Source organism: Euprymna scolopes, chromosome 27 (assembly GCF_053919585.1).
Source record: "Euprymna scolopes isolate OS-2025 chromosome 27, ASM5391958v1, whole genome shotgun sequence".
Classification (NCBI taxonomy): Eukaryota; Metazoa; Mollusca; class Cephalopoda; order Sepiida; family Sepiolidae; genus Euprymna; species Euprymna scolopes.
The window spans coordinates 31,846-50,000 of NC_136508.1; the positions used below are offsets into that span (position 1 = coordinate 31,846).

An 18,155-nucleotide genomic window follows, 5' to 3' on the forward strand; every position below is an offset into this window, starting at 1 on the left:
CCACTGTGTAGCTTATTTGCCATAGATATATTTTCATATTACTACTACGATATATATCTTACAGCAAAGAAACATAGAATATTCTGTATAACTTACTATATATATTTTCATTACCTACTAAACTCTGTGAGTATATATTAAGCACTGTTGAAGTATACATAAAATATTATATCTCCTTATGATGTTTTATGATGATACATGAAATAATAATAATTTTCGCAACTGGCAGTAATTATCACTATTAAATATAAAACAAATAAACAAGTGACTCACCTTCAGTATGAAAATATATACACCAGCAAAAATCGAATATGAAGTAACCCATGCTTGTGACAACAGTGACATGTTGCAATGGTGTTGTTGGTCCACCTAAAATCAATCAAAAATATTTACAATCAATCTATGAGCCTCTTTTTGGTTAGATTCAGTATTTTATCTTGCCTTCAAGTAAGGATCAAAGATGAGCACTTGCCATGGTAGTAACGATAAAACAAAGACAGGCTTGCAACATCTCTTCTGTGGGAGAGAGGTTGCAGGGAAGAGAAAAGGGCATCCCCCACTAAGCCATGAAGTCTATTTTGTACTCTGTCAAGGCAGGATAGGCTGTTTTTAGCAGCTCCTGCCCAGATGTGGCAGCGGTACTCCATCCTTGGACGTACTTGGCTTTTATACAGATAAAGAATTGCATCAGTAGTGAGATATCTTCTGGAGCGGTAGAAGGATCCCACCATTTTCCCAGTGACCTTGGCAACAGACTTGATGTACGTGTTCCATTTCAGATCAGGAGTAAAGGTCAAACCCAGAAGCTTGTCAAAACATGGAGCCTCTCCTAAATGAGAGCCATCCATTTCAATTGATGACAGATGGGAATCAGCGCATTGATGATATAAAGATAGGAGCTTGGTTGTAGATGCATTAAAAGTAACCAGCCACCTCTTCTCCCACTCTACCACGTGCTCAAGATCAGAGGAGAGAGAATCAAAGAGAACTTTGTCATTTACGGCCGTAGATGTGTTGCCATAGATGGTCATGTCATCAACATAGATGTCAACAAATGATTTAAGTATGTGTTTTGGGAGATCATTGATGTAGATCAGGAAGAGAGTTGGACCCAGGATGGACCCCTGAGGGACTCCAGCATTAATACTCTGGGCCTCTGATTTCTGCTCATCAACCACTACTCTTATGAGCCTATCAAAGAGAAATGATTTAAAAATTGAAAAAACATTTCCAGTTATACCTTAGCTAGAAATCTTGTGGAGTAGGCCCTTATGCCATACCTTATCGAAACCCTTTGATATGTCAAGTGCAATTGCCCTAGAAAGGAAGCCTTTGTCAAGAGATTCACTAATCCTATGAGATATAACCATTAGTACATCTGCTGTAGATCTGGCAGAATGGAAACCATATTGCATATCACTAAGAAGGTTATTTCTGCTGAGGTGGTTGACTACTTCTCTATTTAATATGGATTCCAGCAACTTACTCATGACACACAGGAGACTTATTAGTCTGTACTGAGAGGGAGATGATTTATCACCTGAATTCTTAAATACAGGGCATACTGATGAGGTTTGCCAGGGTGTTGGAAAACACTTCTTAAGGCAGTGCTTAAACAGTTTTGTAAGTATGGGGGCAAGTTCTGGTTGAAGCTTTTTCAACATTATAATTTGAATGCCGTCAGGGCCAGTTGCTTTACTGGAATCAAGGTTCTTAATTAGCTTGGTGACCTCATGCACAGATATTTGTATGTTGCATAGCACGTTGTGTATTTTAGGAGAAAATACAGGGAGTTGATGACCTCCGTCGCATAGGGTAGAATTAGCTGCAAAGTTCTTGGCAAATAGTTTGGCCTTGTCTGATGCTGACGAGATGACCTCAGGTTCATTGATGATGGTTGGGATAGAACGCACACCTTTGTCCAGGATCCTGCCTGCTATTTGCCAAAACTGGTGGGAACCAAGCCGCTGCTTAGCTACTTTGGATTTAATGGACTGAGAATATAGCTCTCTTGCATTTTTTATTACTCTTTTACAGTGGATGCTGGCAGTCCTGAAAGCAGCTTTAGTCTCAGTACATCTATTACATTCCATAGAAAAGGTGATTTCTGTGTGTGATGGCAGCAGCGCATTCTGGGGAGAACCATGGCTGGCTGTTAGGTTTTTGTTGGAATTTTTTGGATGGTATGAATCGGTCTATGCCTACAATTAACCATTCAGTCAGGTCTGATACTATAGAGGACATATCCTTTTTAAACATGGAATGCAGAGGTAGATCAGATATCAATGTACGGAAGTTATCCCAGTCAGCCATAGAGTATCGATATACAGCATGGTGGAGAGGTACGTCTGAAGACTTATTACATTTCATTTTTATCTTAACTGATACAACGGAGTCGTTGGAGGATCCCAGAGGAGATAGAACGGAAAGTGAACATAGCTCAGGGGAAGTTGTGAGAAAAAGGTCTAAAAGGCTTGCATGCTGACCGGTAGTATCGGTTACACGGGTGGGTTTGTTAACAATCTGTGTAAGGTCATAGGCAATAGAGAAATCATGACAGAACCTCCCTTCATCATCTGTCTTATTTGAGTGGGTCAGCCATTCCACATTATGGACATTGAAGTTACCACAGATGTGAATGTTAGCCGAAGGATGACAGACAGGATGTGGTCAATTTTTTCAGATATACTCTTAAAGATAGTAACCCCGCTGTTGTGGGGGCGATAGCGGGCAAATATAAATGCGGTGGTGTAAGCAAGTGCAACCCGGAAGCACATATAAGGTAAATTAGGGTCTTCTCTGGAGATATCCCTACCACACGGAAATCCATCTTTAATGTAGGCACATATTCCATGCCCATGGTGATCTTGGGCGTCCGATTTAAAAGTTAGAGTATCCTTTAATTATGAACTCATCTAGGGAAGTGGTCGACCCTATGCCAGTTTCACTTAGAAAATATGTCCGGTTTTGTCTCCTGTAATTGGGTTTCTATTTTTTTTAATTTTGGATTTCTATTTTTTAAATTTTCTGATCAGTTTGTTAAAACTGGGGATGGGGCATCCTACTGAATGCCAAACATTCATCCGCTAATTCAGATATTCCAACCTAGAGATCTTTTTAAAATTCTGCAGATCCCTTCAAGTGTAATTATTTGAATTTTCTTACACTTGGTTCACCAGATATATTTACCAGGTAGTTTTTGAAATACTTTTTCATGAGTCTAGTTGCTTCTATAATTACTGGAATGATAGAGATCTTCCTAATATTTTTATGTCATACATAAAAAGTTGGTATTTCGTTATCTTTTCTCTCTCAGCTCTGTTCAACCCAGCATCAAGCCAAAATTTAAAAAAAATTTTGCTTTTTTTTTTTTTTTTTTACTCATGTTCAGTTTTACAATAATTATCTTTTTTTTTTTTTTTCATAAAATCTCACTGATAAAAGTTATAAAAGTCATACAAACATAAATAACAATAAACTTATAAATAAATCAATTTCCCTTTATTTGATGTAAGATTTGACAGGATTTTATGAGTTTTTCCAATGGATTCTCCCAAAATGCAGTTTTAATGATGTTTTACAAGTAGTGTGTATTGTTAAAACTAATTAAGTAAAATAATTAAGCAATGGTTTATATGCATCAGATCCACATATAACAAAGTGACAGACCCTGCAGATAGAATTGCAAAAAATTGGTATATTTAGAGATTCATATAACATTCAGATTCTAAAATGTACTGATAAACTATTCCTTTGAATTTCTCAAAATAAAGTCATTGAAAAGATATTAGTTTCTACCCCCCCCCCATTCCAGATAAGGCTGATTTCTTTTTAACAACTGCTGCATAAAAGCACTGAAGTTTACTCCTAGGATAGTCATATTTGATGGTTATAGTGGTAATATTGTCAGTTTTGGTAGTATGTGTGCTGATAAAAAGTAGGCATACTTTAGTCAGTCTTGGAATACTGATGGATAGATGCCTGAATAATGAAAGTTTGGTATATATGAGCCAGGATCCTTACATGAGATATCAGTTTTAGTTAGAGTTTGGGAGATTTAAAGTTATGAAGTTCTCAAAAAAAGAAACTGCTGTGTTACCTTTGCCAAGAGAATTGATTTTCTCCACCTATCTATACAAAAACATTTTATCACCAACTGTCCATTAAACTATATCAGTCAAAGTTGGAATCCAAACTCGGTATAGAAGCACAGTGAAAACAGTTTTGCTTATTGTAACCAGGGTCGGATTGCAGAGTCGGATGATAAAAGTCTGACTCTGACTCCTAGAATTCCTAGGATGCCAACTCCGATTCTGATTCCTTTGATATCTCCAACTCCAACTACCGACTCCTTGACCCCTATGTGGAAATCTATTCTGCAGATCCATATACCAGCCTCCCACACCTATTAAGAAAGCATTTTATAGATATTTTTCATGTATACCATGTTTTACATTTAACATTCACTTGTATGATAAATATACTCACATATACAATCAACTATCTTATAAGATAACAAAGGGAGAAAAAATTTACAATAAAATTTTATTATGCTATCAGTTCAAAAGGGAATACAATATTTAGGGATAGGGAAAGGGAAACCTCTTTAGGCCATGGCATTTTGAAACTAAACGCTTCTCATCAGAAGAGGATAACAGCACACCTGTGGAACTGTCTTCTGTTTGCCTGCTTTCCAGCTGACTACAATATGGCCATCTTTAAGTCCCAATGCAAACGTTTTTGATGAGCCATTCCACTTAAGTTAACAAATTTACCAAATCTCCACAAATCGAATTGCCAAATTCCATTTGTTTCAGGAACTGGATAACTTTCAGATTACAATCTGATTGTTATCCATGTAATCCAGTGATCTCACCCAAAGACTAGCTGAAAACATTATCAATAATTTTCCCCACTCCTTATCTGTGCCTAAACCTAAACTTAGATTTCATGATCAAAGCTTCTTTCTTAGAACTGCATGCCTGTGGAATTGTCTTCCGTTTTCCTGCTTTCCAGCTGTCTATAATATGATTGTCTTCAAGTCCAACGTGAACAAGTTTCTGATGAGCCGTTCCACTTAAGTTAACAAATTTACCGAACTTCCATTACTATCGATTACTATATTGTCCTTTTGACTACTCTACACTCTTTAACCCTTATCCTTGAGTGGCCTATCGGCCTTGATAAGTGGTGACGCCTATGTAAAAAAAAAAAAAAAAAAGACAGAATTTTCATTGATCCTGTGTGACGCCACAACCAAAATGAAAACAGTTGTCCAGACAGGATTTGCAGTGATCCGATGGACCGAATCTTGATAGTAGAAGCATTGTAGTACAGTACAAAATATATATCTCCAAAAATAAAACCAAAACCATACAAAAACCGCTAAATTGTGCAACTGTTAAAACAAATAGGAAAACCATGTAAAAAAATAAATTTATTGGACTTTAGGAGTTGGAGTCAGATAAAAAATTTCAACTCCGACTCCTAGTGTCCTTAGAAATTTGATTCCGACTCCAACTAAAACCTCCGATTCCCTCCGACTCTAATTCCAAAACCCTGATTGTAAGCTTAAGTTTCTTGGAAATATATATTCTTACTTTTTTGAATTACTAAAAATATTTGTTATTGATACCTTACTTGTCTGTTTTTGTAAATGTACATCTCATTCCCAATTCGAACTTCTTGAACAATTAACACATGGGGGATGTAGAGACTGGTTAATGGAGATGATTTGACACCACCAGTCTTCTTTTGGGGAGCAGAAACTTTGTCAATGCCAGTGGCCTAAGAGTATTAGCAAAAGCTGGAAACACCAACACCAGATATATTAGTCCAAGTTACATCATAAATGGAAGCGAACAAGCGTGAGGGCTGCATTATTTGTTACTGTGAGAGGCAGAGATTCTTACACACACAAAAAAATGAACAACCAATCATAACACAAAGAACAAGCTGGCTTAATCATCATATTTTTAGTCTGTAGCTTTTTGTATATATTCTTTTTTGAAACACGGCCATGAATTTTGCTTTCAAGAATAATTTACATATGAAATATGTTAACATGGTAAGATACTGCTACAATTTATTTCATTTCAGATTTGCTGCATTAATTTTTATTATAAAAGAACAAAAACTCATGTTTTATGCAAAATTTATTAAATGTAATTTCTTAATTCTGGTCTTGTCATTTGGAAGTTTTAATATCTTTTCATTTAAAGTGAATTTTATATTTTTCTCTATCAGGGTTTTATTCTTTTATGAATGAAAACTTGATGGTTATCAGACCAATCTATGGAAAAATCCAGTTTACAGCAAATTTATGGAAAAAAACAAACAAAACTACAGAAAAATCTACACTTTTGACTTTTTTTTAGATGAGGATTTGTTATTTGCAATATTTGGAATCTTCGGTCTACTGTTCTCATCTTGAGTGTCATTTGGCACAATGTTTAAAGTACTTGGAAGAATCAGTTATATACTGCATATCAAATTATTAAGTAGTTTACATTTTTTTAAAAATATTTAAGGAACGAGTGAATAAAAATCCATGAAACTTTGAGAAATTGCTTACAATACTATTGAGCTACTCCACTTAGAAAATAAAAGTATTTAAAGCAGTATTAGCGAATGTATGGCAGAAGATAGGAATATCTGTTGATTTCAATGTGTCAAGTTATTAACGTGGTTGAGAAAAAAACACAATATACCCATAACTTGTTTATGGAAATAATTTTCAAACATTAAATGAACTAGGAAAAATGCTTAGAACACAATAACTACATAGCAATTTCTACATTGACATAATCAGTAGAGGATATGCGATCCTTTTTTATGAATGACTTGTAAAAGACGTTGGTTCACAGAATTAGTCAAATTTATGATTTTGTCAACAGTTACTCCTCGCGATACCTCTTGGAGAGCATCCCACAATTCATCTTTGCTCTTAAATTGGCATCCACTTGCATAGAGGCGTCGCTTCATGATACTCCAAAGGTTCTCAATTGGGTTCAAATTTTGTGAATTCGCAGGCTACTCCATCTTCCATAGCCCAGAGAACCTCAATTGTTGCAAATACTCTTTGCTTTTGTTTGCTGCATGCGAGGGAGCATTATCATCCATAAAAATAATGGTTCTTCTGAACGTCAACCTTTGCTTCTTTAGCCATGGTTCAAAGTGCTCATCCAGAAAAGCTATGTAAGCATCTGACATCATTTTTATGCCTCCTGGGGCTCTCCATGGGCCAACTAAAGTACCTCCGATAATCCCAGCCCAAATCATTTTCCCACCACCACCTTGTTGGTGCCTTAAACATCCATCTAGGACCCATCCCTTGCTCAGGCCATTTGGGCCATCAAGAGAGACACGCACTTCATCCATGAACAAAACTTTGGAAAAATCCGTTTTCATTTTGTCCTCTGCCCATTTCAATTGGTTTTGTATGTGATATTGCTTTAATGGAGGTTTTGTTACAGGCTTAACAGACTTTGCCACTTCTTTCAGAAGATGACATTGAGTACTTTTTGAGACATTCTTCAATCCAGCTTAGTCAAAGACTTCTCGACTTGTCTGTCCAGGGTTCTTAATAACTTCATGTTTAATTTGAAGTAGAGAACGGTGTTAAACAACTCTAGATTTACCTTAACAGCTCTCTTATGTACCTTTGTAGGGTCCTTGACAAAGTTCTTCACAGTTTGATGGTACCTTGCTATCATTTTCGATATTTCGAGGGTAGTTTTACCTTTTGCTAGCTGTTCTGTAATAGTACTCTTTTTAGAACTACTCAAACCACTTTTACGACCCATTTTATTGATGAAACAAACTTCCTTGTTAATAATTTAACACACTTCAAATACCATGGATTCAGCAATTACCATGGCAAGTTGTTTACATTGCGCGGAACAGTACAAAATTTCACAGTACGCGCAGCTTAGCATTGCCAATGTTTCAAAAGCTTTTGATACGAAACTACCAGTAAGTTTCTGAAACTGGTAAAAAAAATGTTATCTCATTAATAATTTGACACGCAGTGTAAAGTGATATTCTTCTGCGGGTTGAAGGTTTAAATGATTAATAATAAAGCAATAAAGCAATTAAAAAATACAATGGCAAATTACTCAGGACCTCTATCGAGTGATGGTACAACAGCATGCTACCCCCATGAAGTAAACAAAGGGTTCTTTTTAAAATTCTGTCTAGATTCCAAAGTTCGACAAAAACATTCCTGAGTTCAACAAGATACAGCTGAAGAAGGTTGGAGGTTACATCGACTGAAACTTTATATAAATGACACTCAAGATGAGAAAAATAGTTAAAAGATTTCAGAAAAATCTAGCTAAGCAGAAAAATCCAAAGGATATCAGTTTAACAGACAAATAAAAAGAATATCCAGTTACAAACAAATAAAAAGGAAAAACCAGTTTAACAGACAAAACTACTGAATTCATTTTAATAAAGAAATAAATTAAAGGTCACTTTAACAAGGGAAAGCAAACAGAAAAACTTACCTGGATCAGTGAATGGCCAGGGTCCTTGTATAAAACCACAATAAGCTGAGAGACAGGTTACCAAAATACCATGGAGAGCACTCACTAAACGACAAGACCATTCATATCCATATTGTGGCCATTTAAAACAAATTGAAAAGTAGAGACCTGTCCATAATGTCTTCGCCAACAGCACTGGCAGCAACATGATTATAAAAAAAACAACAACAAGTGGATTCTGGAAAAAAAAAAAAAAAAAATATATATATATATATATATTTATTTATTTTTTATTTTTTTCTTCTCATTTTGTTCTAGCTGGAGATGAGTCATCTTACCAGATGCCAGACATTCACTGACTATTTCATACATTCGAATTGAGAGACCTTTCTAATATTTTAACTATCCATTTAAGTGCTATTGTTTGTATCTCTCTTGCACTTAGGTCACCGTGTAAGTTTGCCAGTAGTTTTTAAATTCGTTTTTCATGAGTCATGTTGCTCTTATAATTATTAGAATGATGGAGATCTTCCTAAAATTCTAGTTTCTTTTCATGTTGTACATAAGACCTCGGTATTTCATTATCTTCTTCCTCTCATCATTGAGGACACTAATTTCTACTAAGGTTTGCTTCTTTCTTCTTGTTACATGCTACTGTTTAATAGCTTCATTTTCTAAGTACATAGCTGTAGAAACCACACTGTCATAATGGATGGTGCATCACCCACCTCCAACTGCCTCTTCTGGTACACATCCCCAGTACCCACTTCCACATTTGATATTCCACCCTCCACAGATGGCCCAGTGGAGATAATTACATACTTCACAGTGTCTCATTGTACAGCAGCCATCCTCAAATAGAATCCTACAACTGGATTTTAGGTGGCCCAGAACCTGCATCCACTATCACTGCTGTAACCACTCATTTTCCCAATAGTACTGATCATCAAACCCTGATCTTGGCAGCTATCATAATCCTCTCTTGATTACAATGGAGCGATCCTCTTTAAAACCACTTCATAGAGCGTTCCTTATCCATACATTCCTAGATCAATTCATTCAGAAAACACTTGGCATGTCACTGGCTGACCCACTTTTCCAGTCTCTTGCAACAGAAGGTCTTGGTGTACCTCTGGCAACTTGTTTGGGCCATCTCTGCAGCAGGCCTATTTTATATTTCTGGTGCATTTGTAAGGCAGTCTTGTTCAAAATGCCTGGCTAGTTTCATGATAAAGGTTGCTCTTATTGTCTCTTCTCTTAATGTTGATAGACCATGATGAGGCTTGGAAAAGAGCCCATCACACACTGCCTAGTGTCCACAACAGCAGCCTGTGTATTTCCTTCTGCACAGTGTCAACAGTTCCTTCATTAATAATAAAAAAAACATTGGAACTTTTGGAGTATCAGAATTAATATCAGAATCAGAAGAATTTCAGATTCAAAAATTATTTTTTTCATTATTATTTTAGAATTTAATTTTTCATTGCTGGTACTAATGATAAAATAATAAATATTCATTGACTTGAGACGATCAGTAAAACTGAAATTTATAGATCATAATAATGAATTTGAGTAAACAATGGAACAATTAAAAATGGATCAAGTAAAAATGGCACAAGTAGATAAATAGGAACAAATGGCACAAATTAAAAATATAGATAAAAGTCAGAATCAGTTTATTAAAATCTTGGATACAATATACAAAGGAAAAACATTAGTTTTTTCAAATTAAAAAGAAAATTATACCTACATAAGAAGTACACGAGACACCCCCCTCTCCAAATGAAATTCTACCTTTTAGAGGCAGTTACATGTAAGCATATTGAAAGACCTGAGAAGAAAACCTAATATTTTTTTTAAGTAGATGATCTATGTCCTAACGTTGCCTGGGAAATTAGATTAACTGAAGAAATTCCATACCCCAACCTTTACTATTGAATATTATTACTACTACTAATGATAATAATAACAATAAACTAACAATATTAATAGATTATGGTGACTGATCAAAATTTACTTTAATATTTTGTTTTAATTGTTTGTATTTTCTTTCAAATAGGAAATTTTTTTCCTGCTATTATATTTTCGTTTTTATTTTTAAACTAGCAGAGAGACCCGACATTGCCCAGGATTGAATGCGGACCAACAAAAGTTTCACACTTCCAATACTTTTATTGTCATCGGATTTGGTGAAATCACCTATTTTGTCAATCAAATTGATTGATTGCCTGTTCTAGTCAAGGGTCTACTGTAGTACACCAAGAGGAAGTGTCACATGTCTCCCCACAGTAACTTAGTCTACACTATATTGTAGTATACACTGCACTGTAGAGAACATACTATTGATTTTATAAAATTATTTTTTATATAATGGTTTGAATTAAAATTTAAAATGCAAAAGTCAAGTATCAAGGTTCAATTCTGCTCTGAACAGAAACATGTTTTGAACGCACCCATCTGATCAAAGAACCTACTGTTAATTTTATGTACCAGACACTTCTGCTTGTGTAGTGATAAAACTTCTCAAATACACTTGTGATATTAGGCTTTGTTCAAAATCGGACTGTTTCTTCTTTAATTGTATATTTTCAATCTTTGATACTTATCGGCAGCATTCTGATACAAAACCTATCTAAGAACATTCCCAGATACATAAAGTACATTTGCATGAAATTAAAAAGAGAAACAAAAAAAAAAAAAACAGCATAATCGCTTTGAAGTCTATAGGGAATGATCTTACACACACAAAGTGTCTTTTATATATAAGATAGAGATAAGTTTTACCTTCAAGTCACTTAAAAATGACAGGAACAAATCCTTTTTAAAATGCCAAATTACTACTAGATCAAAAATGAAATAATTTCAGACAAATTATTACCATTATATATCCAAATATAGCTTGTTTCCAATTCTTTCAAGTCATCTTGTTTATCTGCTTAGCGCCAATTACGGTGATATCAACAGAAAATCAAGACTCACTGGAATGTCCTTCTCTTTATGAATACCATGGTTTGAGCATCTATTGTATACTTTATCTGAAAAAAACATTCTAGTATTTCAGTGTATTATTGACGCTTGATTACCTTTCTGTTGAGGACACTTTAACCATTTTACTTAGAATTTCAAAGAAAGTGTTAGTACAGTTTCTGAGCAAGTTAATTTGTGTATTTCTAGTATTTTTACATGTAGGTTATTTCTTCATTAATGTATAGCATAAAAATTAGAATGAAGTTCAAAATATTTTTTACAGTTATACAGTAAGTCATTTGCATGATTCAATTGTGATCCTCCAATTGAGGAAGAAATGGGGAAAATATTGGAATCATACCATCACTAAAGCTACCTTTATGGACAAGCACTGTTAATGAAAAGCATTAAAAGCTTCCAACTAGGCAATATTGCAAAAGTTCTCCGCTTTGGGAAGACACACTCTTGCGACTTATTATATATTTGCTTAAAAGAATAATAGCATTTATTTATTCTCTATTTAATACAACTGTTATAATAGCCATGGTGAAAAACGATGAATGAAGGGAATATGTGATTTCAGTCTGGCGGTTTAAATCATGTGGTCAACAGGGCAGTTATATAGAATTTCCCCCACTCTATATCTGTGCCTAAGTCAAAACGCGGATTCCATGAACAAAGCTTCTTTCTTAGAACTGCACGCCTGTGGAACTCTGTTCCGTCTGCCTGCTTCCCTCCGGACTACAACTTGGATGTCTTCAAGTCCAATGTTAACAAATTCCTAATGAACCGCCCCCCTTAATTAAACACTTCATCAAATCTCCACACTAACGTAATGTACTTGCAATAACCCTTATCCCTGAGTGGCTTCCGGGCCTTGATAAGTGGTGATCACTGTGTAAAAAAAAAAAAAAATCACACTGAAGAGTTTTAATTAAGACGAAATGTAGATCTAAAAAATAATTACATATATAGAGAGATTTGTCTGGTATTCCATAGATGTTTCACAAAATGACTTTTGAGAATGATTAGTGATATTTGAAGCATAAAATATATACCCTGCGTTTTTTATCAGAAAACATTAGAAAAAAATATAAAGAAGAAATAGATAATATTTGTTGGGTATGAGTGTGCTAGAAATTTTACAAGCAAATATTTGGGAGTGGAAGATATTGATTCAGTGTTATTGAAATATGTTAAGATGTCACCATTTTTTTTATTTATATCAGAAAATGTGCTTAAGTAATAATTTAAATATAATTATTTTGTGAGAGTTTTTACAGGACAATCTAGCTTCTCTATTTCTATTATAGCTATGCATCACGAGTTCCATGAATAAATAATCAATGACAATGGAATATTGTGTTTAAAATCTTGTGTTCTGTTGGGATAGAATGACTACATATACATACTCATGTATACATGATGATTGTTACTTTATGACAAAAGAGTGCCATCTTTTCAGATTGATATAGGTCCATGTGCACATATGTGGCTCTTCAACACAGCTTCACTCTGACATAATCATTAATGGATTAAAATGGGAACCTGCCCGTATTTGATGTGATGCTTGTGGGAGGACTTCATTAGGCACCATTTAATGATTTGTCGACCTGCTTGCTGATTTACAGAATAATCTACAGATATTACATCAATACTTGGGTGGTTTAGATGGCAGGATATCTTCATATAATTGTTAGTCTTCCCTAATTTTTTTTTCATTTTTCTTAAACTTTTTCTTCTAGGGGATGGGACATCCAACCAGATGTCTGACATTTACCCCTATTTTAGTGAGTCCAACCAAGAGATCTTTTCAGGATTCTAGCCGTTCCTTTCAGTGCAATCGTTTGTATTTCACTTGCACTTGGTTCACCGGGTATGCTTGCTATGTACTTTTTAAAGTTCTTTTTCATAAGCCCAGTTGCTCCTATGATGACTGGTATAATTGAAACGTCTTAATTTCCAATTTCGTTTACATTGTGTGACTTCACATGGTTCACCAAACCAACTTTAGACAAAATAAATCTACCACAGATTGTGCGTTACACTTCTTGTTGAAAGTCAGAAGGAACTGCGGATTAATCCTACTTTCTTAGAGAATGCTTCAATACTGCATGCTTAACATGTTTTTATTCAAACTTTCTGCATCCTTCTATGATTACTTTTATTCAATGATTTTGATCCACAGTTTGTACATTTCAATTATTGAGATCAACTTTCAGCAACTAACAAATTTATTCCTCAGTGCATCATGAAACCTTTTAGTATGTTTATGCTGCGGTTTCTTTCCTATGAAGAACTTTTATACACACACACACACACACACACACACACACACACACACACATATATATGTATGTATGTATATATATACATATATATGCATATATATATAATACATTAGCATTACAAGCGTATACTGTATTTTCATGCCCATCGACAATATTACATATCTGGTGTGCTTCAACAAGTCATATCTTTTTTATTTGTTGGTCAATTTTTAAAAAGAATTATATTGATGAAATGAGAATATAATAAGCATTCCAATGATGTTAATTTATTTTTATTCTATGTGTTCAATATTTTTATGCTCCAAATTAAAAATGAAAAAACGGTAAAAAATGACGACAACAAAAAGGGAAACTGTTTTTTCAATGTTTACATTTTATACGTTACGTTTGGATACACATGCGCGGGGTTAAATTTGATTGGATATGGCTGAAATTTTACAGGCTATATTAGTATAGAAGTCTACCTCTACTGGACTTTGATTTTCATTTTATGACCACAGAAAGCAAAGTTACGACCAAGCAAAGTTGACAAAGAATATTTCAAAATTGATAAGATAAATCGGCATATATCATCCATTTTCATATAGATAATAATTTCAGAATTATTTTCATGTATAATATGTAAATATTTGATAATTATTAATTGTGCGGAAATTTCTTTGAAATGTTATCTTTTATAGAAATTCAAATCCGTTTAACAGAAAAATGGCTCACTAAGCACTAATGCGCTGAGCTGACTAAAGTATTCTCTTAAAAAAAGAAAACTGTTTTTCTGTTTCCATCTTACTAGACTAGTCATTTTTTAATCTGAGTTTGTCAATTTAAAAAGTTATTTTCAGGTTTTTCAAATTTGATTTCCAAACAATAATATTTTGTTGTTTTTAACGCTTTTAGTAAACATGTATTAAAAGTGTTAAAAAACAACAAAATGTACTAAGTAAATGTGTTAACTTGTACTTAAGGTAAAATTGTGTTTTTAAGTGGTCAAAAAAAACATACATATATATAACAAATAGAAGATATTTGTGCACTTATGCTACCATGCTGAAATAATAACATTATTTAAAAACTCTTTCTTAACATGGGAAAGGAAGGGTGTTTTTTGTTAACTATTCTGTACTTTCACCTAACAATTAAATAAAAAATATATCATGAAACTTGACTTTATTTTTAACTCATAGTCAAGACCACTTTTTAAATCTGTAAAATGAACCCGTTTTTTTTCACTTAGGATATGTAAATAATAATAATAATAATAATAATTAAGCGGTTCAATAAAGAATTTCATTGTGATGCATTTTGTAAATTTTTACCTTGTTTCCACCTTAACTTTTTTCTTTAAAATTACTACCTGAATTCGTTTCGCAACTACGGCAGTTGATTAACACACACGTCAAACTTCTAATCACACTGATGCAGTTGATACACACTGTCGTCGATCTTCTGAACATACTCCTTTTATTGTCCAAGCGTTGGTCATCAGCCAATCGGTGGCCAGAAAAACAGTCACGTGAGGCCTGACGTCATCGCTCAATAATCTTACAAAAACCACAGTGGCCATTTTTAATTTCTGCGCTCCCTGTGATCCTCCCAGCAGGTAAGACAACACACGCAGACACGTGGTCACTTTCTTCCTTCATTCTGTTCGACTTTACACTAACTTGTAAAGTTTTTGGGTATGCTGAAAATGAATATCGCAGTTAAATTTTCCGCAAATAAGTAGCTTTCTGGATATTAAGAAATGTCATTTTTTACGTTATTACTGGTAGCCATCTTGGTATGCGCGTTTGTGCATAGTTTCTTGGGATTGCGTTTGTGCATATCAAGATAGCCACCAGCGATAGCATAAGAAATGGCATTGCTTAATATCCGGTAAACTACATATTTGCAGAAAATTTAAATGCGATATTCATTTTCAGCATACTCTAAAACCTACAGAAGTAATCATTTTAAATGTTAAGGTGGAAACAAGGTAAAAAAATTACCGTTTTATTTCTTTGTTTACATAATTGAATTTTCAGTAAAACAACAATAGAAATGACAAAAATTACCATCAACTGGTGAATATATAGTTGGTGCTTATCAGGATTCCTGATATCCTGGGACTGTGAAAGTTACATCGAGGATTCATGTAGAGTACGATTTATGGTTGCATCTCAGAAAATAGGGGTATATTTTGGGCCAGATAGGATTTACAAAATTGAAAATTGGACTGGTCCCAAAATGCATAAGTTCTGGTCGACTATGGGAATTTCCATCTTTTACAGAAATCCAAAATCTATATGAAAAATTTTCTTCGATTTATTTCTAAGATTAATTCATATCTACTCAATTGTTTTTTTATTTGAAGGGAGTAGTAAATACCGGCCATGAATGCTGTTTAGGCATTCAATGGCTACACCCAAGATTAAGCTCTCCCTTGGTGAGGTGGCAGGAAAATGCCTATTCTCAATAAAGCTATATTTAAATACCACTATAATAGTTTTGTTCATAAATAGACACCCACTGTATGATACCATGCACCAGTTAAAAAAATTGAAATTTGTACATCTGAATTTATAATTCATGGCTTATGGTAAAGAGATACATCAGATTAACTGCATAATCCGAGAGAGAGCACACAATTTTACATAAGAGTGCCAAGTTTCATGAGAATAGCTTGAAAAATAAATAAATGGTGGCGAAATTACCAAATTTTTTGAAACGTTGAGGTCCGTAATTAATTCACTTGTTCTAAAGAAAAATGTCCACAGAAAAGTCTAAATTTTGGCACTTCAAATTCTTTTAACTTTTGAACTACTGATGGCATTTGCATAATTTAAACGGTTTTATAGCTCTTTTCATGCAAGTTGATAAAATAACAATTATCTAAAAAGAAAGAAATCAACTTGTAATGCTATATACATATACATGCACATCTATATATACATATATATGCAAATCTACATATATATATATATATATATATATATATATATATATATATTTGCATAAATATATCTATATATATACATAAATATATACATATATGTATAGACATAGATGTACATATACATATATATATATATATACATACAAGGGATGTACCGATTAGCAAAATGACCTGAAATGGAACACGTACATCAAGTCTGTTGCGAAGGTCGCTGGAAAAATGGTAAGATCCTTCCACCGCTCCAGAACATATCTCATTGCTGATGCAATTCTCTATCTATATAAAAGCCAAGTACGTCCAAGGATGGAGTACTGCTGCCACATCTGGGCAGGAGCTGCTAAAACAGCCTATCCTGCCTTCACAGCTTACAAAATAGACTTTGTGGCTTACTGGGGGATGCCCTTTTCTCTTCCCTGCAACCGCTCTCCTACAGAAGAGACGTTGCGAGCCTGTCTTTGTTTTATCCTTACTTCCATGGCAAGTGCTTGTCTGAGCTCCAATCCCTGGTCCCCCCTCACCAATCTTTCACAATAAACACCCGTCTAGCTGAAACCACTGTCAAAAATTTTCCCCACTCTTTAACTGTGCCAAAACCAAAACGTAGATTCCATGAACAAAGTTTCTCTCTTAGAAGTGCTCGCCAGTGGAACTCTCTTTCGTCTGCCTGTTTCCCACCTGATTACAATTTGGATGTCTTCAAGTCCAACATAAACAAATTCCTCATGAACCGCCCCCTTAAGTAAGACACTTTATCAAATCTCCAATACTAACAATTACTACGATACTATCCCATTGATTTCTGTACACGCAATAAACCTTATCTCCGAGTGTCTTCCAGGCCTTGATAAATGGTGACTTCCATGTAAAAACAAAAAGTGTCAATATGCCTTGTTATGGATGAACGTTAGCAATATATATATATATATATATATATATATATATATATATATATATATATATATATATCTTGGTAGTATTTCACAAACAAAGATTCTATGAAGGGGGTTTCCCACGTCGACTGCAGGCACGCTTGTGGCTGACCAACCTGATGCGGGACAAGCAGGTTTGGTCACAGCAGCTGCAGTCAAAAATCACGTCAGGTGTTGCTGCTGAGGCTTCCCGAATCTTTCTCCTGCAGCGCTTCTCCCTCAGACTCAGATTCTCTGTGTGGGAGATCTCAAAGGAGGCGACAGCCTGGTGGACAGTACATCGTCAGGTAACACGGTCAGCAGCGAGAGTAGACCACTGGAGGTGGTCAATGTGGCAGTCACCGAGGGACTTCTTCAGAGAGTCACGACGGCCATTAAAGAGTTTGCCATATAGGACTATAGGACACCAAAGAAAAGATATATATATATATATATATATATATATATATATATATATATATATATATATTATACACACAAACACATTTATGGTAGCATCCTCCGATTTTGCCAGACTATGGATATATATGGTAAAGGTGCCTGCGCATGG

General features: G+C 34.5%; 1 protein-coding gene across 1 annotated transcript in view; it reads right to left on the reverse strand.

Annotated features, from left to right (window-relative positions):
• Positions 1–18,155, reverse strand: part of LOC145248631 (TLC domain-containing protein 5-like) — a gene marked incomplete at its 3' end in the record, with an annotated part of 51,969 nt that overhangs the window by 31,841 nt on the left and 1,973 nt on the right. The window contains exons 3-4 of the mRNA XM_080110308.1: positions 8,508–8,724; positions 274–369 (exon numbers count right to left, since the gene is read on the reverse strand). Coding sequence (XP_079966434.1) covers positions 274–369; positions 8,508–8,694 — 283 coding nt within the window. The remainder of the gene's footprint in view (positions 1–273; positions 370–8,507; positions 8,725–18,155) is intronic.